The 26,072-nt window shown below is 41.1% G+C and overlaps 1 protein-coding gene across 8 annotated transcripts; it reads left to right on the plus strand.

Annotated features, from left to right (window-relative positions):
- Window positions 1-2,936: 2,936 nt before the first annotated feature.
- Window positions 2,937-24,864, plus strand: MMAA (metabolism of cobalamin associated A). 8 transcript variants are annotated; one of them, XM_081135164.1, is made up of 8 exons: window positions 2,999-3,127; window positions 4,073-4,165; window positions 10,594-11,094; window positions 14,110-14,232; window positions 16,943-17,113; window positions 19,543-19,628; window positions 21,466-21,615; window positions 22,852-24,863. In XM_081135164.1, exons 3-8 carry the CDS (start codon window positions 10,653-10,655, stop codon window positions 23,158-23,160), a joined length of 1,281 nt encoding a protein of 426 aa, XP_080991290.1. In that variant the 5' UTR covers window positions 2,999-3,127; window positions 4,073-4,165; window positions 10,594-10,652; the 3' UTR covers window positions 23,161-24,863. The 8 variants fall into 8 exon arrangements, 6 of the variants coding, with proteins under 6 accessions (XP_080991289.1, XP_080991287.1, XP_080991290.1 ...); XR_013998672.1 differs by lacking the exon at window positions 4,073-4,165 and having other exon boundaries at window positions 3,007-3,127; window positions 22,852-23,517; window positions 24,440-24,864; XR_013998673.1 differs by lacking the exon at window positions 2,999-3,127 and having other exon boundaries at window positions 4,078-4,165; window positions 22,852-23,517; window positions 24,440-24,864.
- Window positions 24,865-26,072: the final 1,208 nt, after the last annotated feature.

Genomic DNA, 26,072 nt, shown 5'->3' on the forward strand with positions numbered 1-26,072 from the left:
TTAACTCTTCCTTTCTAATAAAGGAATGAAAAAGCTATAAATTCTCCTCTAAGAATACTTTATCTGTATCCCATAAATTTTGAAATGCTGGGTGTTAACGGATATTAGCTGATTAATGGCTATGGAGAGTATTGTTTATCTATGGAGATAACAAATGAGCATTATTGTTCTTCCAAAAGATTTGCTTACAAATGGATTTTTGGTTCTGTGAGAGGCAAGCAATGAAGAATACTATTAATATAAATATGTAATAAAATTTAGTTGCATAAATTAAATACACTCTCCCAACCAGTTGATAAATTGATATAAATTCTTAAAATCTGGCAGCAGTATTCTTTTTGCTCTTCTAAGAGATGTCACAGTCTGTAACCTGCACAGCATTCACCAGGACAAGAAAATTACAATTTTACTGCACCTTATGGAGTATTGGTTTGCTGCCACCTGCTGGGAGGCAGAAAAGGGTTTCCAGTGTCCTTAAAGGGCAAGAATCATGACCTTAGAAGTTGTAAAACTTTGCTTATCCTATGAAACAAAACATAATATAGGTACCTTTAATATTAATCAATATTAAATCAATATTAAATATGTGCTAATTGATTATGTTACCAGTAAGGCTTCTGGTCAGTAGTATAGGCTATTGGAGGTTTTGGGGGAGTCAAAAGTTAGGTGGGATTTTTGACTGTGCAAGGGCCTTGTTCAAGGGTCAACTGTATTATTCACCTAGAACCACAATTAACATAGTGCCATATTTTGTCTCTATGTACATACTTTTTTTTTTGGCCTGGACTATCTGAAAGCAGTGTGCAAGTATCATGACTTCAGCCCTGAACACTTACTTGAGCATCCATCTCCTAAGAACAAAAGCATTCTTTTAATAACCACAACATCATTATCTGAGAAATTTAAATCACCAATATATCTATTATGCTTTCATGTTCAAATTCCCCAATTGTCCACAAAATGTCCTGCAAAATCCATAATCCTATACAGTTCAGAGATTGCCTTAATGGATATCAGTCCTATCTTTTTTTGTTGTCTTCCACGATATTGACATTATTGAAAAGTCTAAATTCTAAATTTATCTGAGCACCTTGGCCTGGTCGGTGTGGCTCAGTTGCTTGGGCATCGTCCCATGTACCAAAAAGTTGCTGGTTTGATTTTGTCAGAACACACGCCTGGGTTGCAGGCTCCATCCATACTTTGCTCTCACATCAATATTTCTCTCTCTCTCCCTTCTTCTCTCTAAAAATCAATTTAAAAATCTTTAAAAAAGTAAAAATAAATTTATCTGACAGTTTCCTTACAGATTCAAGCTAAATGTTTTTGGCAAGAATGCTACACAGGTGTACTTTCAATAACCTCACAGCAACAGGTTTGTGTTTTCCCCAGTGCTGATGCTAGAAATTTTTCCCATGAAACACCTATTAACATTTGGCAAAGGACTAATGTTCTGTGGAACATAGTTTAGGGAACACCTGTACTAGGAAAAAAAAAAAAGTGACATGCACTTAAGTGTTTAAGAGTTCGTAGGCTAAAAGGCAGGTAATGATTAAAAATTATTTTTAAATTAACAAACTTCCTCATTTCCTGACGTAATACACCCTGAGCTTTCATAAAATTTAACACCGAAACAAAAGCAAAAAACCAACCCAATTGTACAGATAAGTAACCCCAAATTAAGGAAATTAACTAACTTCTCCTAAATTCTATCCTTATTGTATTTACTGTGTTCAGGAGCTGAAATCTGAAACCGGATCTGTTTCCATGTTCTTTCCACTAAACCTTCTGCTTCTTTTGGACTTAATTTTTTACAATTGACTATTCTTGGGCCTACATTTACTCTGGAATAAAGCGGTGCTCTTTTAGTCTAAATAATAATGAAGATGCTAAGAAATTTTTTTATTGTTGTATACTCAGTAAGAATCAACCCCTATCAAGTAGCTGAGGGAGGCCCAACCCCTCACAAATGCACGCAACTACGCAAATCCTATGTGGGGAACGGGGTGTCGGTTCCAGATGCTAATTATAATACTAATTATAATGTAGCCCCCATCTATCCCCTTTTCTACTCGCCCTTGCCCATGGATGCTGTCATCATTACATTACACCCTTTTGGAGACGTCAGATTTCCCTAAAAATCCTAGAACGCAGGTAAAACTCAGGTTTTACTACTTACTACACAATCTAACAGGTTTTCAAAACATTAGTCACCATTCCGCCCCGCTGTAAGGTAGCAAATATTTAAGCATGTTCGTGTTCATTTCAGGCGAGAGCCTTTCTCCCCCAGGTGCCTTTCCGAAGGAGGTGAGCGCGGGTCCTTGCTTTTGGTGCGAGTTAAGAAAGTTTAATCTATACGAGCGGGTGACTTTTAAAAGGAAAAAACTGCGAAACTTTCAACCTTTAAAAACCACGCCATGGTTTTAAAACTTGAGCTCTGTGTCGGCTGCACGCTGAGCATTTATTCCAACAGGCTGGAGCCTTCAGTCCTCTTAACCGCACCACCTGTGAGTGTCCGAGCCTCGCCCTCGACTCCGCACAGGACCCCCGGGGGCAGGAGGGGGTCGGCGTCCGCGGGCCCGGGCTGGGCTCCGGCTCCGGCTCCGGCTCCGAGAATCGCGAAGCGCCAAGGCCGGGAGGGGAGACACGACACCCTCGAGCTCCGCAGGCGAGAGATCAACCTGGACCTGCAGAAACGCAAAAGCCGCCCAAAAGGCCGTGAGCCGCCCTCGGACGCTTCACTTCGGGACAACTTCCCGGCTGCCGCCGCACTCCCGCGGGCCGTCCCGCCTACGCGCCCCCCTCGCCATGCTGGAATCCCCCGGCCACTTCCGCCCGGGCCCTGGCCCCGCCCCGCGCCGCCGCTCGGCTCCCAGGCGCCCGGCAGTGGGCGCCGCGCCTGCGCGCCTCGGAGAGAGCGGGGCGGGGCGGGGCGGGGCGAGGCGAATCCGGCCGGCGGAAGGGGAGGGGCGGGGCTGGGCTGCACTTCCGTGGCCTCGGCGGGTGAGTACAGGGTGGGGGTTGCGCGCGGCGCCCTGAGCCGGCGCTAGGTTCCCGCCTCGGGGCGCCGTGGGGACCCGCTCGCCTTCGGGGGCGCCCCCTGGAGGATCTGGGGTCCGGGAAGGAAGAGGTGGGTGTGAGGGATCAGTGGACAGGCAGGCGCCGGCAAAATGGGCTGACAGGGAAGGTTCGTTGTTTGCTTCTTCTTAGAAACGAAATGCTCTGAAAACTGGAAATTTTCCTGTTTGGGGCGTGTGTGTGAGCTCACTGTTGTGCCGCAGGAAGGCGGCTCGCCCCCTGCCAGACCCGGCGAATGCTTAACCGTAGCATGGGCCCATGAAAAGCACGATAGTCCAGTGTAGCCGCTGCCAAAGAGTGAAATTAAAACGCATCTTGTATGGGATAAAATCCAGGATATAACGGGGTTTAAACAGTATCCAGGTCTGTCCAGTACCGGGCCCGGGCTCGGGCTGAGTCTTTTCCAGCAAGCGTACTGCGTTCAGGCAATTTGTATTTCTCACTAGAAATTGAAAGACAAGCTAGGCCAAATGCGATTTCTTGATTACCCTGCTGCAGAGTTGTGCCCTACTGCATATGCTTTCGAAAACAAAATTTTAAAAAGACATTAACTTTTCCAAGTTGATAGAAAACCAAAAGTTTCCGGAAGGTCTGTGCAGATTCTAAATCGTTCTGGGGGTCGTCCAGGATGCCCAGAAAATTCTTTTATGTAGTAAACTTCACATCATTTTTTGTTCAACGGAATAAGAATTCAAAAGAAAAACAGGAACAGTTCAGTTCTTTGAAGGCCTGTACTCCATTCGAGACAAAATAAACATGCACATAAGCATAAAAAATGGAAATCATGGCTGGAGATATTCACAGATGTCTAAAGAAAACCTGTATTTGCCGTGGCAAGTGCTGGTGAGTGCTTGAAGCATTTGCCTCTCAGCTGATTGTTGCCACGTGGGAACAATCTCCAACGCAGGCTGAAAAAGCTATATTTTTATGTGATTTAAAAAAAAAAAAAAGTAATGTTATTGGCAACCAATTTACTCACACACCCTCTCTGAGCCAGGAACAGGCAGTTTGTGACTTGTGCAGATGATCCCCAGAGTATTCAGAAGTAATTGGAATTGAAAGGGAAACATTCCTGAAAGCTGATGATCAGGTAAGGATTTAAGAAGTCAGTTGGATTTAAGCTGGGTCAGATAGGAGAGGTGCCTGAGTGGGTGGGGGGCCATAACAGGTGAGTAAAGTCTCCTTTGGGAAAGTAAGCAGAGGTAATGAGCAAACTTTCCTTAGAACAGATCTGAGAAAGCAAGTGCAGTAAATGGAAGAAAACTGGTTTGGGAAACCCTACAATGCCAGACTGGACTTTATTCTAGGTCAGTGGTTCTCAGACTTAAACATACATCAGAATCATCTGGAAGGCTTATGAAAAGAGATTGCTGGCCCCCACCTCCAGAATTTCTGATTGAGAAGATCTGGGGTGGGGCCTGAGAATTTCCCTTTCTCATCAGTTTTCAGTTAATGCTGCTGGCTTGGGACCACACTTTGAGAACCACTGTCCTGGGGTGTGGAGAACTGTTGGAGGAATTTAAGGTGAATAGTAAGATCGATCACATTCATGATTCAATATAAATCTTGCTGTGAAGTCCAAGACGAGACTGGAGACTGAGAGAGAAAGAAGAAGGTTCCTTACAGTTTATTAGCACTTGCTTGATGCCAGGCTCTCTGGTAGGTTCTCTCATGCACACTACTTTATTGCATAATCACTGTGACCGTGGTATGTTGGTCTTAATATTTTCACGTGGAGAGTGGTAGAGATTGCCCAGGTCTCATGGCTAGGCTAGTCTCAGAGCTCCATAAGACTAGTTCATATTTGGACTAGGGTAGTAGCAGTAGAAACGAAAACAGTTAATGGTGATGGAATTTACAGACTTCCCAAGTAGATTGAACCTAAAAGTAAAAATGGGGAAATCTGAGTCTTAACTGGGAACATGATAAAAGATAAAGTGGACAGGGAACTTGAGAATGTTCCCTGCATGAATTCAGCGTGTGTTCTGTATTACTCTTATATAACAATGACCTTTTTAAAAGTTGCTTGTTTAAAAAGTCATCCTACTCTACCAAAATTTCCTGAAATTATTTGAAAAGGACAAAGTAAAGCCTTCTATGGGGGTGGTGGGAGATGCTAAATAGAGTAATGGCATCTGACAGCTTATCTTCATATCAAAAGTGATTAGCATTGAGAAATGGAAACACATGGTATAACACTGCATTGACTGTATGAACTGTGCTGTCCCTCGGACACTGACCTAATGTATTGATTTTGGAAATCCTGTATGCTTTTACTTGCCAGAGTAGTTATTGAAATAGAAAATATTCATTGGATCAATTTCAAGACAAATATCCCAAGTCAGACTGGCTGCTGCTGAGCAAACTTTTAATGAAGGAAAACATCCATATATTGAAATCAGACTTTCAAAAGAAAGTCCTTAGAATACATATATATTTACTTTAAAATCTAGAAAAATATGTTTTCAAACATCAGTTAACTGAATAATTAGCATAATGGAGTTATTGACCCATACAAAATTATAGCATACATTCATTCATTTATTCGGTGAGCAGTAAAGTTTGATGTGGATGCAAGGATAACTCATAGTCTAGGCAAGACTGACATCTTAAAAAATGATCACAAAACAGTCTCGTCATTGCTATAATAGAGGGATGTGACCAATATGTGGAGACAGGAGTGACAACTGAAGGGGTGTGGAAAGGAGTCCAGGGAATTGTTACAGAGGAGTAGACACTTGAGTTGATTCTTGAAGGCTGAGGAGGAATTTGTGAGATGATTAAAGGAGGGAACGGCATTCCAATCAAAAGGAACATCACGGGACAATGGCCAAGGTGTATAAAAGAATATGGCTTTTTCCAGGGCCTGTGTGCAGATCAGAATAGTTACAGCAGTGTGGTAAAAGTGGAGGAGGGGAATGAACAAAGTTGGAGAGGTGGATAAGAGTACTAAAAAGAGTATGAAATATTTATGTAATGACTGTCTTAACTGGATTGTAAACTTTATGATGTCAGGAGCCATGTTGGACCCATATACCCTTGTATTCCAAGGCCTAGCACTGTGCCTAGCATATAGTAGGTTCTCAATAAATAGTTGCTGAGTGAATAAACTACAGATAAGGCAGAGGGAACTTTTAAAATATTTTAAGCAGAGGAGTAATATAGTCAGATTTATATTTTATGGGGATAAGTGCTAGTATGGAAGATGAATTAATAATGGCCATAGAGATGGCTGTAGTAGATTGGGGTTTTTCATTAAGGTTGTACCCATTGGTAGGTTGCAATCTACATTTAAAAACTAGAGTAGAAAAAAGAATTAGAGTGTGTCACATGTAATAGGGGTATATAATGTTTGGTGAAACTCGTTTCAGTTATATGCCTGTGTGTTGACTAAAGTGAGTGTATTTCTTGCTATGGACTGTGGTCAAAGCTTGAAAGCCATTATAGTAGAGAAATATGGGAATGAGGTTGGAGAGAAGGGAATGGATATAAAAGATATTTGGGGGGAGAAACAAATATGAATCTTAAAATGCTACTGTCCACGTGAATCTTCTTGCAGGGGAGGGGATGCACTTACCAACCCATTTCACTGTTTTTGCCCACTTGATGTTTTCATTGTATATTAACACATTGGCATTCTGCTTTATTAGGAATGCCAGTGCTTTGAGGTATCTTACTGAATGTTGTAAATGCTACAAAATTTCTCTTGTATTTTGGTAGTGCACAGCTTAAAATTATAGGATGAAACTATACTCCCAAGAATAATGGAAATATATTGAAAAGTTTGATTTGATTATTGGCCAGGTTCTTTGATTTCTTCCCATGAGAAAGCAGGAAAAGATGCCTAGTTACACAAACAGGTGGGAAGTCCTTCTCCCTACCTCGATGATTTTTGTCACTCCAGTAGACTTAGTCTGTTGTGCCTGGGACAGATCTATAAGGCTAGAAAATTGCTGGTGCAGGCTGAGTTATATTGGCTTTTAAAAATTTTATAGACTCCTTTAAAATCTGGTTGATTGGTTAAATTAATTGTTTTAAATATGTTATGCTCTTAGTTCTATCAGGTATGACTTACTCTCTGTGGAGCAGAAAACATTAAACATTCTTTAGAAATTTGATCTGTTCTGTCACCTAATACATTATTGGGATTTCCTACTGATAAGGTTTGCACAGAAAAATGTAATTTTTCATTTCGCCTAAACAAAAAGAAGGAAGAAAGAGAGAGAGAGAGAGAAGGGGGTGGAGGGAGGGAGGGGGAAAGGGAGGGAGGGAGGGAGGAAAAAAAAAGGTAAAGATAAAGAAAATGAAGATAAATAGCCTGCCATAGTCATTCCATATTTAAATGTAAAGGGTTATTTGGTTTTCCTTTGATGTGATGTGACACCTCTCCTCGTTTTATACAGTAATCTAGAGATGAAACCCATAGCTTTTCCCAAGTTCTTCCACTAGTTGAGAGGCCTTGGTCAGTCAGTGTGACCTTCCTGAGCCCCCCCTGTAAAATGGAATCTCATCTGTGTTGGGAGGCTTAGCTGAGGAAATGCGTGCACAATGTCTCACACATAATAAACATTCAATAAAAGCTAGTAAAAGCTAGCAGTTGCTGCTCTGCCATTCATATGGTCCCCAGGGTCTGTGGGCACCAAGAAAATCAGCCCCTGAGGGGAGATTCAAAGGTGTAAAAACCTATAATTATGTACACTGGATAGCTTTTTGGTTTTGGCAAAAAAAAAATGGAGTAAAATGGTATCATCCTCAGAGAAGATTAGCATGGCGCCTGCGCATAACATGCAAATTCATGAAGCATTCCATATTTTTAGGACTGTAATATTAAACTTTAAAAAAAAAAAATGGTATCATCTTTTTCCTTCCTCTTTCTTTTCACTTGAAGACCTTTTAAGATTTGCATTGGCATCAAAGGGCAGAGAATTTCACAATCGCAAACTGTGATAAACCCTGCAGTGTAAACCATAAACTTATCAGATGGTTGACATGGATTTTTCTGAGAAAGATTGCAATTAAATTGTAAGAAATCACTATTTTAAATGTTAGAGCAATCTATATACTATTCATTAGATGATTTTTATTTCTCTCATTTATATAGGGAATGTTATTTGCTTGCGTTATTATAAGTGGGTGTATTTTCATCTTGTTACTGGGTTTTGATTCCTTACAAACTTATCATCCTGTTTTGGAAAATTAGATGGATGTCAAAGTTACCTTGATTCAAAACAGGGAACTTGGTAGAATGTTTTAGGCTTCTCAGGCAGGTTAAAATGATTACCCAAACTTTTCTTTATAGTATAGTAGATCAACATAAAGTAGATAATGTATCCATTTATGAACCTTTAACATAAATTTTTAACAGGCTACCATATACCAGCATTGTGCTAGATTCTGAGGAAATCAAGAATAAATACTGTCCTTTCTCTGGGAGGACTGTCAGCTGGAATGAGGGATAAGACTTGGTGGGAGAGCCTATAAATAGATAAATTGGAACATAAGAGGACAAATAACCTGAGATGTGAATAAAGGCTTTGGAGCATTGAAGACAGAACATCTGACTGCCTGGGTAAGGTGGGGGAAGATGTTCCTTAAAAGAGGAAGATGATATTTGAACTAAGTAGGAGTTTGTCAGGCAAAAAAGTGGAAGATATGCATTCTAGACACTGAATTTTTATTTTGGCATATTAAAGAAAAAAATCTACCATGCTTTAAAATGGTTACTAGCCATTAAGATGATGATTCTGATAAAAAGCTCTATGTGTAGAAGCATAGCTAAAACATGATTATCACTTTTTCCACCTTGCATGTAGTTTTTACTAGGTTTTTGGGTATATAGGCTAATTTTATATCTAATTTAGAAAATGTAATAAATATACACTGATTATAATACTGACGGTCACAGTAACTGGTTAAATTAGAGACTCATCAAGTTTGATTCTCGTATAATGAAGAAATCTAAGTGCAGAATGAAGCAAGTTATATAGGTGATGGCAAAGGTAAAAATTGAATTATGAATAGTTATTAGATATTCTTCATTAAAATTATAAAAATTCTAAATTTTATCTTAAGAGTTTTTTTAAAAAACATAGCAACTGTGTTCTGTTTGTTTTAAATGTCTCTGAATGTCAGCTATAGTAATGGATGTTTAAAAATTGTTTTTTAGAAACATTTTTACACATTATTTATACATTATCCTTTTAGAATAAGACTGATTTTGTACAAACAGAAGTCATTAATTCTCCCTCCCACCCAAAACAGAAAAATGATGAGCAGTTTTTGTTCTAATAAACTTAAAACATTTCTTTTTTTTCTAATGGAATGTTTCTTAGCTAGAGTTAATTTTATGTTGTTTGGCCTCAACATACAATTTAGAGAGGTACTTTGGAGCAATAAAGTAATTTATTTTATTGTGCCATAAGGTACTTGGCACAAGTATCTCAAATAATTTTCAAATAATTATAAACCCAAACTTGGTAGGCCATATGTATCATTTGTAAATTTTTGTTTGCCACTGGAAACTAGGTCTGTGACCTAATCTTATAAATTGGTATAGTAATAATAAAATCTAACATTTATTGAGCTCTTACTTTGTGCTAAGCACTGTTCCAAACTTTTTACATGCACTTATTTTGTTCTCACAGTCATCCTATTCTCCTATTCTCCTCTTAAGAGGAAGTTGAGGCACAGATGCCCAAGGTCATTGTAGCTCAAGTGGCAGAGACTCAGAGTCACAAAGACTCATAACCTCTGTACTTTCCTGACTCCCAGCGTAAAGAATTCTCAACAAGTTCCGTAGTGGTTCCAACATTAGTGTGCTTGCCTGCAGAGATTCTGATTTGTGGGGCTGAGAACGTGCATTTTTAGTAAGCACTCAGGTGGTTCTGACCATACTTTGAGATACACTGATCTAGCTGGAATACAGTCCTCAGCTCATTTCACATGAAGGCTTGTTGTTGTTTGTGTGCCTATGTTAGGCTATCCTTTGCATTTATCTGTGTTCCAGGGTCAGTCTGTTGAATGCATATGTATCTAAACTTATGCCTCAAGTGCTTGCACTACTGATCACACATCTTGTGTAGAGAATGAATAAAAGGCCAGTATCAGAGGGATTTTTTTTTAAACATTTTGAATGAGCTTCAGAATAGGGTATGCTTGATCTGAGAAAATTGTTAACATGAATATAAGGTCTATAGACAGGAGAAAATAAGCATGGCATAAAATTTCTACCCTAATGGTTTTTTGTGTGTGTGAATTTGTTTTCTGTTTAAGAGAAAATATGTATGTGCATTTCCCTTCACCGAAGAGCAATAATAGTTCCATGGTTTGGGTTGTTCTGTAGGCAAAGAGGGGTCTTCTCTCTTAAGTTTGGTAAGAAACTTTCACCCGTTTGTACTACCAGGAACCCTGATTGTGTGTGTTGTAGAAAATAGGGAAAACACTAAAGCTTGTCATTTTACTATTTCAGTGTCTTAGCTGTGTATTGAATTGGCAAAAATGTGTTTTCCTTTCTTTTAGGGAGTTACAGATCACATTGAGCCAAAAACCGTCCAGTGTTTTCTTCAGCTACAAACAAAATGAATATTCCGGTACTGCTGCATCCTCACCGGCATTTCCTAAAAGGCCTCTTGAGAACACCTTTCCCACGTTACCACTTCATCTTGCACTCAAGTACTCATCTCGGATCAGGAAGCCCATGTGCTCGGCCATTCGAGTCTCTTGGACTCCATTGTACAAAGTGGATGGTGCTGTCAAATGGTTTAAAGAGACAGTTATGTGTACAGACAAGCTTAAAGGAACATACAGAAGGACTTTCTGATAAAGAACAAAGATTCGTGGATAAACTTTATACTGGATTAATCCAAGGGCAAAGGGCCTGCTTAGCAGAGGCCATAACTCTTATAGAATCAACTCACCACAGGAAAAAAGAATTAGCTCAGGTGCTTCTTCAGAAAGTACTGGGCTACCACAGAGAACAAGAACAATTAAATGAAGGAAAGCCACGGGCATTTCGAGTGGGTCAGTCTTTTTTCTTTTTTAAGTCTGTCCAGGAAATATTTTTCTAAATTCTCTATTTATTTTAAAATATGTTTTAATTGATTTCAGAGAGGGGGAGAGAGAGAGACAGAAACATCAATGATGAGCGAATCATTGATCGGCTGCCTCCGGCACGCCTCCTCCTGGGGATTGAGCCCGCAACCCAGGCATGTACCCTGACTGGGAATCGAACCGTAATCTCCTGGTTCATAGGTCAACACTCAACCACTGAGCCACGCCGACTGGGCACATTCTCTTTTTTTAAAAAAAAAGTCTAAATAGTTTGCACTCCAATGGGGATTTTTGTTCTTTTCAGAATTTTGTTAGGAACTTGAAATACCTTTTCACTGTAAATATTAGTCTTGGTATGTTGAAAAAAGATGCCTGACCATTTGAACCAAGATGCTGTATTTTAAAAGAACAACATAAGGCCCTGGACAGGTAGCTCAGGTGGTTGGATCGTCGTCCCCTAATCTGAAAGGCTGTGGGATCAATTCCCAGTTAGGGCACATGTCTAGGTTGTGGGTTCCATCCCTGATCAGGCACGTTTGGGAGGTAACTGATCAATGTTTCTCATATCTGTTTCTTTCCCTCCCTTTATCTCTCTCCTCTCCCTCAAAAAAAAAAAAAAAAAAGAAGAATATAAGGTTTCTGTTGGCAAGAATCTTGCCATGGGTCCCGGAGAGAAGTCTGAGTAAGAATCTTAACAAGTTTATCCCTTTCCCTCGGTGGTCCTTCACTTATCAGTCTAGAGTGCATGCCCAGTTTTTGTGGTTATATCAACTATAATTGTCCTTGTCACATTTTAAATTCTACTTCTTGGGTGTTTCATTAGTCTTTCTATAGACAAGTCTCACTTCTCAGATACTTTTGTTAGAGTTTCTGGGAGTGGTTTGGCTGTGAACGCAGCCATCTCATTACCAAAATGTATTTTAAAGGAGAGACCATATTCATTGGCCGTCTAAAAATATTGAATGTTCACTTGACTTCTTGAACAATTGACTTGTTTCTGTAATTGCATATAAGCTTGTTATATTTTTGAAATTATGCATTTTTTAAAACAATATAGATATGTTTGACCATCAGGAATTAAGCAAGTCGGTTTTGGGTGGCATGAGAGCTATTCATGGTGGCAGACTAGATGCTAGCCCACCCTCTGACGAAACGCACCTTGAGGCGGTGGGCAAAGTGCAGGAATTTTGTGAGGAATGAGCAAAGACACTTAAAAATGGACCGGTGTTCCATTAGCCTTTTATATTGTAGTTTATTGGTGATGTGGGGAGTAAAACCTTTTACTTCTAGGGCAACAGGGCATAAGTGCTTTAAGGATAATTTTATAAAAGCTTACCAACCCTTTGTTTTCACACATTTCATTCTTCTGCCCTCCCTGAGGGAACTCGCTCTTTGAGAGCCCTATATGGGGTGTAGTGATCTTTATGCAAACAAACTAGCACACTCCCAAAGAGATTTTAGTGATGACAAAGTAGTTACCTCTTAGGCGTTAGAGAATCTTTGAAGAAAAAATGTCCCAGAAATATCTGGAGTTAACCAGTAACCCACACGTGACTAGCAACTCACTTTTTTGCAGTGCTTTTCTGGTTCTTCCATCTTCTCTTACGAGGCCCAATAAACCTGTGTCTTTATTGCACAGGTTTTATATTTTATTCCCATTATAAATAAAAGCAACAAATGTTTATTGAGCACTCATAGAGAGGGTTGATACAGAGACCTTCCCTGAACCAAGCATACTATTTATGCCACACGTACTTTTGAATATAGTTACAGTTAAATGCTTATGTGTTATATACTTTATTGAACATCCATCTATATATATTTTACTTTATGCCATGAGTTGTTCTAAATATATTGTCAATCAGTATTAACTCATCTAATCCTTATAACAGCCTGTAGAGATAGATGCTATTATATCCATTTTATTGCAGCCATATATTCAGGTACAGAAGGGTTAAGTAACTTACCCAAGATTACACAGCTCATCAAAGGCAGAACTAGAAATAGAATTGGCTGAGCACGAGTTTGTGCTCTTACCTGACATGCTCTGCTCATTCTCTAAGTAGGGGAATTTCCTTCCCTCCCTCCCTCCCTCCCTCCCTCCCTCCCTTTTATTCAGTAAATGTATTTATAGTTGCTTTACAACCTTATAGTGGTTATATTACTTTCAGATGTCCAATATAGTGATTTGACATTTTATACCTTACAGTTTGATCACTCCACTAATTCTAGCAATCATCTGTCACTGTGTAAACTTATCACAATGTTATTGAGTATATTCCCCTTCCCCTTTTCACTTATTCCCCCATTCCCTCCCCTCTGGTAGCCATCCCTTTGATCTCTGTTTCTATGAGTGTATTTTTTTTTTGTCGTGCCTTTTTTTAGATTCCACATATAAGTGAAACCATACAGTGTTTGTCTTTCTCTGCCTGACTTATTTCACTTAACATAGTACCCTCTGCCTTTCTTAAGACAAATTATTTTTTTTTCAGGATTCAGTTTATATTCTTTGAATTATGGGTGAGATGAAAAAAAAATTATAAATAGAAAATTATTTCCTCAATCACTAGCAATTTCTAGAGTAATGAGTTATTTTTTTCCAATGGGAAGATAAAGTATACAGAATTGGGGTAAGTGGAACAACTACTGATCACGATGAGAGGTGGGCAGGTGTTATAGAAATTCGGCACATTAACAACATAGGCAATGAAGTCTCTCCCAAAGGTCTACATTATCGTAAAAAAGGGAAATCACATTTCATAATTTTAAAAAGTGAATTTGGTGAGCACACGGAACTCAGAATGGTTTCCTTCCTATGTCTCTATTACTCAGGAACTATATAAACAGATTTTCGTTTACTGCTTTCGGAAATGTTAAAATACAATAATGAGGGTTTTAATAAATTAGGAGAAACAGAAGGAAGTCTAATATTTTAAAAGAACTCATCATTTATTTCATTAAATGAGAAGATCTCTTTCACTGTAGGATTGTCTGGGCCCCCTGGTGCTGGAAAATCAACCTTCATAGAATATTTTGGAAAGATGCTTACTGAGAGAGGGCACAAGTTGTCTGTGCTGGCTGTGGACCCTTCTTCTTGTACCAGTGGTGGTGAGTACTGCTGATTCTTCAATTGCAGAGCAAGGGCTTGAGGGGCTCCCTGTTACAATTTCGTGGGAATTGGCACAGTCAGGTGACTTCTAGCCTGTAGCTGAGTTTAGTTTCACTGAAGAAAGGGAGTTCTGGGGGCCAGGTGGAGGCTGAGAGAGGTAGTTTGGGGCATTGGGTTCTGTAGACAGGGTCAACCCAGAAGTGACCTGGGTACTTAGAGAACTAGAAGAACATTGCCAGAAGTTGAAGGTAATTAAAAGCAAATTTCAGCCCTTTGTCTGTTATGCCTGGGGCTAGGTCACTCCTCCCTCCTGTTTTCCTGGCTGCATCAGCCCCTGCACAATTCAGAACATGGGTCCTTCCTTACTCATTTGTTATTTTCCTCTTATTGTTGTAACATCTCTTCAGCTTAAATAAAAAGACCTTATAAGTTTATAACTTGTCACCTGTTTACATTACCTGTTCAGTAGAACAGAAAGCTCTTAGAGGGCCCATGTAATATACCGCTGTTCCCCCTACAGCACTTAGCATAGTACATTGCATGCTGTGCTCAGCAATTACTTACTGATTTGAGGTCACGCAGTCACTCAGTTTAATTTGCAGCTCATCAGGGATAAAATGAATAAACATAGTTCCCCAAAGGATCATTTAAGGAAAACATAAAGTAGTCCATACAAATAGGAAAGGTTTTTCTTCGCTTACCTCTCTTTATGATTTAAGTTCTCACATTACAGTTATCCATTGAGCCAGTATTTCAGTGCCTACTATAGGTGAGGCATTGTGCCAGGAAGTGCCATATTGTCTAACGGTGAATAAGACACAGTCCTCCTGGCCTTATGGAGCTTTATATCATATGCGGGAAACACAGCCATTACAGTGTAATAATGTGTGTTGTGTAGGGGGAAGTACAGCGTGCTTTGGGGAAGTGTTTGCTTTGTATACTGTGGGTTTAAGACTAAAAAGGAAAGATGGTATAATAATATTTCTGGGGCTTTAGGTTAATAGAGAGGTTGACAGCAATTCCTGTTACCACCCATTGAGAGATTTGGCTGAGAACATTCACAGTTTTTGATTCACTATAATAAAAGGCTGACTGTAAAACAAAATTTATATTCATAAGGTTCAGGATTAAATTCATAACAATGTAATGTCTTGTTTACAGTCTAAGAACTTTGTTAAAGGTACGTACCTCATTTCCATAGAGGTGAGAAGGTTTTTTCCCCCCACCTTGATAATATTCTAGAATACTTGCAATAGCAAAAGAAAATAATAGCTTGAGGTAGTAATAGCAGAAATGGTGACATAAGATAGTCTGATTCAAGTTGTGTAGAGCTATGTGGATCCTGACCTTTCTCAAATGGAAAATGGGGGTCCCTTTCCCAGGTAAAACAAAAGATAAACTTCGAAAGAAAAAAATACACAAGGATAAACAGGACACTATAAGTATAGATTTCTGTCTTATTACTGCAACAGTGCATACATTTGAAAATAACATTGCATTAAGGTTTGAGAGGCAAACCTGTGCTTTGCATTCGCAGACCCCCTGCAGTAGCTCTGAGACCCTCCCTAAGGGCCTGCACCCAATGGTTTTGGATTCACTCGCAAAGACAATTACATGGGAGAGTAACTTCATAATGTGGAGTTCAGCGTGTTAGGATCTATAGGATAATAACTTCAAGCATAACTTTGGCAGACTGTTGACTTACATGGGGAGGATTTCATGCAGAAAATTACTTTAGAAGAAGTTTCATGTTCAGTAAATAAGGTAGCTAAGATATGTGGTGGGTCTGTGCTCCAGAATTAGAACCTGTGAGAACTCTACTCTGGGACCATGAGGGAAAAGATCATGTCTTTAAGGATCTCCTCAGTGTTTAGCATCAACTTCACATGGGAAAGTTAGCTCTGAGGCAGAGTGACAGTTAAAATTCAGGTTAGAACAGTGCTACACTCTCAAATGTTAACATGTGGCTAAAGGAAAGACATTCAGAGTGACTTCAGTAGTTCCAGGGCTTTCAGTCCTCCAGAATTTGCAAATATTGACATTTGCCAAAATACTGCAGTAAACCCTAAAACATCTCCATAGGTATTAAATTAATTTTCTACTGCGAATAAGCATTGAGTGTGCAAAATATGTATGACACGGTCCTGTGAGCAAGGAGCTCATGTTAGAGCAGGGCTTCTCCACCTGGCACTGACAACATTCCTGTTGTTAGCAGCTATCCCGCACATTGAAGGATGCTTAGCAATGTCCTGGCATCTACCCACCAGATGCCACTAGTATCCATCCCCCAGACGTGACTAGTGAAAATATCTCTAGATATCATCAGATTCCCTCTGGGACAAAATCACTGCCAGTTGAGAAGCAGAAACACAATAATGTTAAGATGATAGTAAAGACACCACCCTGGCTGGAATGCAAGACTGGTTTGGGGACTAGTGGGAGCTGAAATTGGACAGATGAGGTAGGACTGAAGAATCTAGATTTGGACCTCTAGTCAGTGGGAAGCCATTGTAGGTTTTAAGGGGTTTGAAATGCTAAAAAGATTAATTTGGCATCATTGTGTACACTGGGTGGGATAAAAGCTCAATAATATGAAATACCATTTGAGATTTGGGGAGAAATGTCATAAAACACGTCCCCTAGGAACTAGCTCATTGATAATTAGCCCTGATAGGTGTGCCATGATTATAAAATGTAACTGTGTTTTAGGATCACTCTTGGGGGATAAAACCCGAATGACTGAGTTATCAAGAGATATGAATGCGTACATCAGGCCGTCTCCCACTAGAGGAACTTTAGGAGGTGTGACAAGGACCACAAATGAAGCTATTCTGTTGTGTGAAGGAGGGGGATATGACATCATTCTTATTGAAACTGTAGGTGAGTGTGATTTTCTGCTTCCTAACAAAATACTCTTCAGTTGAACTCTGTATAAAGATGAGTGACAATTGATTTCATTTGTTCATTCAGCAGATATTTACCAAAGGCATAATTAAATACAAGATATCTCAGACTCTGAAGGAGGTATAACTATATATAGGCTATAATCCTGCCCTTAGAAGAAAAATAAGCCTGTATCTGGGTAACTGTTACACAGGTGATAGGTCATAAGTGCCAGGGACCTGTAAGGGCCAGGATGACTTAGAGAAACAGTACTTTAACATGACACCTATTTTGTTGAAGTACATTTCAGATGTGTGCAGTGTTCGCTAAGAAAAATTAATGCAGTTGGGTGCCTCTTGAATATAGGGCCATGGTTATTTCATTTTTATATCCCTATTGCATAATTACATGTGATGAAAATACTGAAATGGAAACCCAAGAAATTCATATTCTTGTAGAGTGACAATCTATTATGTTACTGTATGACAAATGTTTGTGACACAACCTGACTCAGATTTGGCATATCAAGGAAGACTTCCAGGAAGAGGTGACAGTTGAAATCAGTTTTGAGGGAAGTATTGGAGTTACATAAAGTATGGGCTAGAGGGCATTTGCAAAGACACAGAGGAGTGAGGGGACGTGGCCCATTCAGAGAACGGAAGTGTGCTCAGGATGCTCAGAGCAGCGAGTGGGAAGGCAGGGTGTGAAAGGAGATGGGGTGGGAGGCTGGAAACTCTGCCATCTGAGGCTGATATAGGGAAAGTTGCCCTCGTGGTAACAGGAGGCTCCAGGGAGAAGAGGGCCATAAAACCCAAGTGTGTAACAAAGAAGTTGCCTTTGGCTGCTTGTCCCAGAGACTCAAAGTAACTGATTCAAGTGAGAAAGAGGTTTATTTTTTTGTAAATAAAAGAAGCGTGGAGACAGGCGTCCCGACCTGGCGTGGGGGTTCTACCGTGCCCTCAGTGCCCAGGCTTCTGTCTCTCTGCTGACTATTCTTAGCACTTAGTTCCCGAGGTTGTTCATGGTTAAAAGATGGCTGATGAAGTGCTACCTGTCCCATGCATGTTCCAGGTAGGAGGAAGGAAGGGAGAAAGGGCAGGCAGAAGAGTGTACTCCTGGCTGGGTTAGCCTTTAAAGCAAACACCTTTCCAGGAAACCCCATCTAATGACTTGCTTTCACTTGTTAATCATCTGTAGCTGAAAGGGGGTCTGGCGAATACGGTCTTTCACCTGGTGCCTTGGTTGGTGCTCCTAGTCACACTGGGGTCAGGGTAGGAAGACTAACTACTGAATGGGCAGCTAGAAGTCTCTGCCACACCCAGGAAGGACAGAGTTAGAAGGGTTTCAGTGGAGCAGGGGATGTGGAAGTCAGATGTAAGTGGATTGAGATTAATGTGAAGTAGTCGAATGAAGACAATGAGCATGTATTGCTTCTTTCTAGAAGCTTAGCTATAAAGAGAAAGTGGGAAATCTGGTGATAATTGGGGGAGGTTGTGAGTTTTGGTGGTTTTTTTCTTGTTTGTTTGTTGTTGTTTTTTTCCAGACGAGAAGGACTTGAGTACAATTCACAGGATGTTTTAGGGACTAGAGCCTGTAGACACAGGCAAGGTTAGAGACTAAAGCAGAGCGTGGCCCAAAGGAGGACAGGAAAGAGGGTCATCTTCAGCCAGTGCTCGTAACTGGGACTGGAGAGGAGGCAGGAAGGCAGAGCTTGTACCTGTGTCTGCTTGCTTGTGGAGTGGGAGAGGGAGGAGCTAAGGAAATTCTTGCTGTTATTTCGCTGTGAAGTAGGTGCCAGGGTCATCATCATTTGGAGAGCTTATGGGACAGTGAGTGTCTGTATGGCCACTGTGAGAAATGGGAAGGAGCTGACTGAGGGCCTTTAGTGGCATTTTTTCTACCGGCTGTGAGGAATTTGCAGGAGACATTGGAGCCTATAACCCTATAGTGGTGCCTTAGATCCGCACTTGAGCAATTTGTCCGACGTGTATATTGAGGCCAGAACTCAGATCACTGCACTGACCCACGGGTGGGGTTCACAGGGCTGGTGTGGAAGAAAGAGAAGGCAGGAAAGCTGAAAGTACTGACAGGCACAGTCCAAAATGAGAATCACAGTGCTCACGCTGCTCACTGATGAAGGGGAAGCCGAGAATGAGCTGCAGGAGTGAGGAGAGTGCAGGCCTCGAGGTTCCCCATTCATTCAAAGACTAAGACTAACGCGAAGAAGGCAGGAGAGACGGGAAGGATGACAGGTTTGCTCGGAGGGTAAGACGCTTAATAAATCCTTCGGCGGTGGGTGTTTAAAGTGGGATTGGGTTGCGTGGCTGATGGAATGAGTGAAGTGGAACAAAAGTGATGGTCAGTGTATTTGAGCAAGTCAAATTACTGTGAACATTTTAGTGTATAGTTGTGATTTAAAATTTCAGGTGTGGGTCAGTCGGAGTTTGCTGTGGCTGATATGGTGGACATGTTTATTGTACTACTGCCACCAGCAGGAGGGGATGAATTGCAGGTAACTGTTTTGACTTTTTCCTCCCCAAAACACTAAGTATACCTCTCTGAAAGAACAAGTTTCAAATGTGTTTTTGTAAATTAAGTTGATATTAGCATAGGGAAGAGACAGCAGCATCCACATTTGCTGAAATTCCTGTCAGAGGCAGATTCTGTATGTTTTTCCCAACTAGAGTAGTAGGATTTATGACCTTGAGCTAATGAGACAACTTAGATTCTCCCCATGTAACGTGGTAGTGGTGGAGGACATGTGCAGCTCCGGCAGGAAGGGACCACTGTCACATGCTGTTTGTACAGTTGGTTCCGAAGTTCCTCATAAGACACCGCTTTGTGTTTAGCGGGACTCCCACTGTCATAGTTTAGGTGTTGTAAATAGGATTCTTGCTTGCCTCCTGCAGTGCAAATCCAGCGTTGACTACCTGGAGTTAACAGCCTCCCCAGGTGGAGGGCACTGTCCTCCACAAGACCCCTCACTCCGGACACCAGCAGCAGGCTTGGGGGGTTCCCAGGCCACCCACAGCTCTGACCACCTGGCCACAAATGTGGGGGTTCCCCCAGGTTTGATGGTTAACTAGAATGACTCACAGAACTCAGTAAAGCACTGTATTTCAGTACTAGTTTTATTATGACACAGACCAGGACCAGCCAAATGAAGAGACACATAGGGAGTGGTCTGGACCTAGAAGGGTCCCAGACCTGGAGCTTCTCTGTCCTCAGAACACATTCCCTCCTGGCACCTTGATGTGTATCACCTACCAGGGAGTTCACCTGAGCGTCAGTGTCTGGAGTTTTTATTGGGGTTTCTTTATACAGACGTGATTCACTGAATCATTGTCCATGTGATTGAACTCAGCCCCCACCCCCACCCCCACCCCATCCTTCCCCAGAGGTCAGGCTTAAGGTTCCAACCCTCTAATCACATGGTTGGTCTTTGTGGTGTGGTCAACTCCCATTCTGAATTCAGGTATAGTCTAGGCACCCATGGTGAGTAACAAAGACGACACTCTCATCGCTCAGGAAATTCCAAAGGGTAGAGATTACTTCTCAGGAGCCTTGGACAAAGAACAGACAAATTTTATTATACAATACCTCCTTTCCAATTGTATAATTCTAAAAAAGCAGTGACAGCGTACGATGGATGGTGCAACTTAGAAACATTAACTATTTGAGTTTAATCATTGAAAATTACTTTTAGAACTATCTGAAAAGAAATCTTGATCTTAGTTGGAAAAATCTACACTTTCCAAATAAGGTCTGGCCTTGGGATTTCTGGTGTTTCTATGCCACGTAATTTAAATCAAGAGATTAAGGCATTTTTAGCCATCAGGTTATTTTTCCTCAACAGCAAGTTGGAAAAAACCCACAGGAAAAGCGCTGTATACATTTAAGGAAAATTTCAAAGACGATGTTTCTGGAAATGCAGATGTTGTGACAGGTGTTTTCTGTCAGGCACCTCAGTGATGGTGGTTTTACATCTTGCATTGTTAGCTCGTGAGAAGCAGAATCCATCATGAGACAATGTGACTGTCTCCTGCCACTCAATTATGTGTCTTGATGATATATATTTACTCTAATTCTGAATGTATTTCAGCATATTAGGCTCTAAATTTAGAAGAGATGTTACAGATGACTTTCATATCCCAAGAGGTAATGCTTTTGAGTAATTTCTGTCGAGTAATTGTGATTTCTGGTACCCAGGGCTTGGAAAGATACAGAGAAAGCATTAGTTAATGAAGTGTAAGACTTTCAAAACCATAGCATTCACTGGTGTCCCATTTGTTTGCTGTAATTTAATTAAATGTTTCTGATAAATCACTTTCTTCTTTTTTTCTCTTTAGGGTATCAAAAGGGGTATAATTGAGATGGCAGATCTGGTAGCTATAACTAAATCTGACGGAGACTTGGTTGTGCCAGCTCGGAGGATACAAGCAGAGTATGTGAGTGCGCTGAAGTTACTCCGCAAGCGCTCAAAAGTCTGGAGACCAAAGGTGGGCCTGCCTTCTGTTCAGCATTTCTCAACCTGAGTACACTGGGCGTATCAGAGGATAGAAGTCCCCAGCGAGACATTATCAGTCTTTGCTTGTATACGAGATTACAATTTTAAAAATTATGACAAAGCCAGAGTATGTAGTCCTGATTTTAAATATAATCCTTCAACCACTAGAGGCCAAAAACTAGATGTGAGGTGATAAATTAGATTGCTTAATGCTTAACTTGAGCCATTTGGAAGTGATAGCAGATCCATTTTTAAAGGAACCATCCTTAAGACTGTTGAGCAGTGAATGATTTGATTACCTATACTAGAGTTTGAGTAAGAGAGAAAAGTGGTAACTTCCCATTATGCTTGTTAGGTGCTGTTTTCAGTAAGGGAAAAGAAAAAGAAAAATCCTATTACAAGTGATGCAGTAATATTGATGTATTTCTAAAGACTAAGCTCACCCTGGCTAGGTAGCTCAGTGGGTTGGAGCGTCATCCCACCCACCAAAAGGTTACGGGTTCAATTCCTGGTCAGAGCACATACCTAGGTTGTGGTTCAGTCCCCAGTTGGGTCATGTACAGGAGGCAACCAATCAATGTTTCTCATGTCGATGTCTGTCTGTCTGTCTCTCTTTCTTTCTCCCCCTTCCTTCTCCCTAAAAACCAATAAAAACATACCCTTGGGTGAGGATTGAAAAAAAAAAAGACTAAGCTATAATCACTGTAATGAGAACAGGGATGACATAGCTTACCTTTAGCTCCCAGGCTCCCCCAGTCGCGTGTGTTGAGTCCAGAGCCGTCTTGTACATGCAGGCGCTGGATGTTCGGCTCTCAGGACTTGCTGAATCAGGCAGCTTCGACAGAGCTGTTCAACTGGGTTTCATTTTCTGGCACTCAGGCCTCACAGAAACCTACCTCCCTAGCAAGGCCTTCTATCTTGTGATCCTCTCACAGTTCCTCCAGGATGCCGCTGAAGACCATCTAAGCAATCCTAAATCCAGATCTCTGGGCTAGAAAATTTGACCTTGAATCAGTAATTCATTTCTGCTGTGCACTTAGGAATGCTAGTAAGGTTACCTTGGTGTTAGTTCCCAGTATATTAACTTTGACACAGCAATAAAATGTCTCATTTTTGCCACTGCCTGTTTCCTTAGACTGTAAGAATGAATTGGCAAGTATTGGAGTCCCCATGAAAGTGTGTTCTATCATTTTAAGTGACATGGTTCTGGTTTTTCCCTTTTCAATAGGTAGTTCGTATTTCTTCCAGAAGTGGAGAGGGCATCACTGAGATGTGGGATAAAATGAGAGAATTCCGAGACCTCATGCTGGCCAGCGGCGAGCTGATGGCCAGACGGCAGAAGCAGCAGAAAATCTGGATGTGGAACCTCATTCAGGAGAGTGTGCTAGAACATTTCAGGACCCACCCCACTGTCCGGGGCCAGATTCCTCTCCTGGAAAGGAAGGTTCTCAGCGGGGCCCTCTCCCCAGGACTAGCAGCAGACTTGTTGTTGAAAGCTTTTAAAGCGGTGACTAATGAGACGCAGCCGATACAGTAATTTTCCATATCATTTCATAAAGTATTTCAATATTAAAAGTCACTCGTGTGCTTATATTTCCAGTAATTCTTCTGTGGTGGCCTCGGCCTCCTTATTTGTGAACTGTGCTTGAAAACTCCAAGAATGTTAGGTGTGGATGCCAGAGGTTAGGCGTCGGGCAGTATGTGTAAGGCACCTATTGTACGTCACTGATTCCCATTTTTCCCGTTGCTTTCTATTCTTACACCCTGGCACGGTGGCCTGCAGAAGAGCTCCTTCTCATCGGTCAGGAGCAGAGAAAGCTGAGGACAGTGGGAGATCGTGTACCTTAAAGTGCCTTCTTTGATTCTATGTTCTCCGGAACTTTCAAGAGAACATGTAAGCAGGAGCCACCACATTTCTGGGGCCAGAATGATCCGCAGTGGGTTTCTAAGAGCTGAAAGTCATGATCGACTGCTCCAGGAATTTCTGAAATGGCTGTGTACACAAGCAGCAAAGCAGTTGGAACATGCAGTGATGTGAACACAACTTTCAGGTTTCCTTATCTGTAAAATGAGGATAAGAAAAGGTACTCCACAGGGTTGTTGGAATAACTAAATGAGAAATTGTAAAATGCTTAGCTATCAATAATTGGTAGGTGTTGTTAGAAATATTACATGCAGACACTCGCGACAGATCTCTGTTCTGTAATACAGACTGACATCATTTAATTTTAGTTTGGGCAAACTACTTAATCTCCCCATGTCTCACTTTCCTCATTATTAAAGAGAGTTGACAACAGTGTCCACCCAGAGTTTTTGAAAGGACTGATTTATTTAGCATATATACACTGCCTGCACATAGTAAGTGCTAAATAATTATTTACCAATTATCGCTACCTCTTAGGGTGGTTGTGAGGATTAAATGAATGAGTCTCCCTCTAGCTCAGAGCACTTCATGGCCCTCATTTCATGCTTTCCATGAGACAGGACAGCAACATGTATGGACACCTCTGTGGTATAGAGTGGAAAAGGGATTTGTACGTAACCCAGAAGTAAGTTCCTGCTCCGTGGTTTATCTTTAGGGCCTTTCTCCTGTAACCTACTGTCTGAGGTTTTGCTCTTTTGCAGAATGCTGCCTCAGAGTGTTTTTTCCAGGAGACTTTTCTGCTTATGTTTGAAGATACTATTTTAGACATTAAAAAACAAAATGAAAGAAAACTTAATATCAGCTTCTATAGTAGCCAGGGCTCTTGGCTAGAAATAACAGAAACCTACTAGTGTGGACAAAAAGGGGTTTATTGTCTCATCTACTCATACAGGGAGAAGAGGAGGGGTGCAGCAAGTCTCAGGGACACAAATGATGTGAAGATTCTCCATGTTTCATCTCTTCCTGTGTGTTGACTTCATGCTCCCGGCTTCCTCCGCGCAGTTGGAGGTGGGGCAGCCAGTAGCACTTAGGTCCCAAGGAAGGACTCCCCTGTCTCCACAGATTTAATCCTGAAAGTCTCGGGAAGCACTCAGATTCGCCTGTGAAAGTCACAGGTCCATCTCCATGGCCAGTGGGTGGGGTGCGGGGCCTGGAAACATTTGGAGTTGGGGGAAGACCACGTCTCCAAAATAAGTGGGTGGTTAGTCACAGAATAAAATAGGATGCCAGGCACGCAAAACAAATGTCTACTGCAAACACTTGAATCTGTTTTGAAATAAGGTGAGATGTAAATAAATACGTGTTGTTGATATGTTATACCAGTGATTTTCAACCTTTTTCATCCCACGGCACACATAAACTAATAACTAAAATTCTGTCGCGTAATATAATAGGTATAATTTTGATTCACTCACACAAGATGGCTATTGTATTGGCTGTTGTCATTTTTTAATTTGACAATCTAAGGGAAAAGAGGTCAGTGCCCCTGACTGAGTAGTCAGGTATTGCACGTTTTAAAAATTTTTGTGGCACACCGATTGAAAATCGCTGTTACACTAAAAAATGTGAGCTTCATGGAAAGGGTTGTTTAATTATTAACCTAATTATTGGTAATATACTACCAAAACCCACAAGTCATGAGAGCCTTTCTAGCTCCCATTATGTCTCACTATTTTACAGCTCTGGTTCCCCTTTAATACATCATAGTTTCTTGGTTCCCAGTTTCAAATTCCTGACAGAAATATGGGCCTGTTCATCTTCGGAGTCGATAGAGGTCACTGAGGGAGATCTGTGGGTGGGTTGCCCACCTCAGTCTGTTTCAGGGGTGGATAAAGTATAAATACGGTTCCTTTTTCAGCAGGAACAGTTTGTAAGGCACCGTTTCTTCAGGTTCGCGGATGGGGCAGGCAGTGATGTAAACATCCACCACAGAACAAATTATTAGGTAGATAAATGGGTTTCAGGGGGGAAGTGATTTGCTTAGGCAGCCAGTGTGACTGGGACCCAGACCCACCTCTCCTCACTCTTTGTTCAGTGATCTCTGTGTTACACGGATTAGAAACCAGCTCTGAAGAAAAACGTACTGCCTGTTGGCCATAATCTTTTACGTGGTTCCTGCTCTTGCCTAGAAGGTTATCAGTCTGTTTGATTCTAGAAATGTCATTGTTTATTAGAGAGCTGCTACACACACTGCACCTTTATTTAGGATAAGAACTTGAGAAATCACACCACCTCTTGATAAAACCCGTGATGTTGCTGGTTCCAGAAACTGTCTTCCCAGCAGCTCCAGTCCCTTGGGGCTCTTGGGATGCTAGCAGACAGACCGTTTTACTCAGCTGCAGGGCAGCAGCGGCATTGTTATGGTCCGAATTAGGTCCGCCCAAGAAGATACATTGAAGTCCTAACCCCCAGCATCTCGGAATGTGATCTTATTTGGCAGTAAGACTGTTGCAGATGTGATTAGCTAGGATGAGGTCATGCTGGAGTTGGATGAGCCCCGATCCAACGTGACCGGTGACCTTAGG

The sequence above is a fragment of the Miniopterus schreibersii genome (assembly GCF_964146895.1).
Source record: "Miniopterus schreibersii genome assembly, chromosome: 4".
Taxonomy (NCBI): domain Eukaryota; kingdom Metazoa; phylum Chordata; class Mammalia; order Chiroptera; family Miniopteridae; genus Miniopterus; species Miniopterus schreibersii.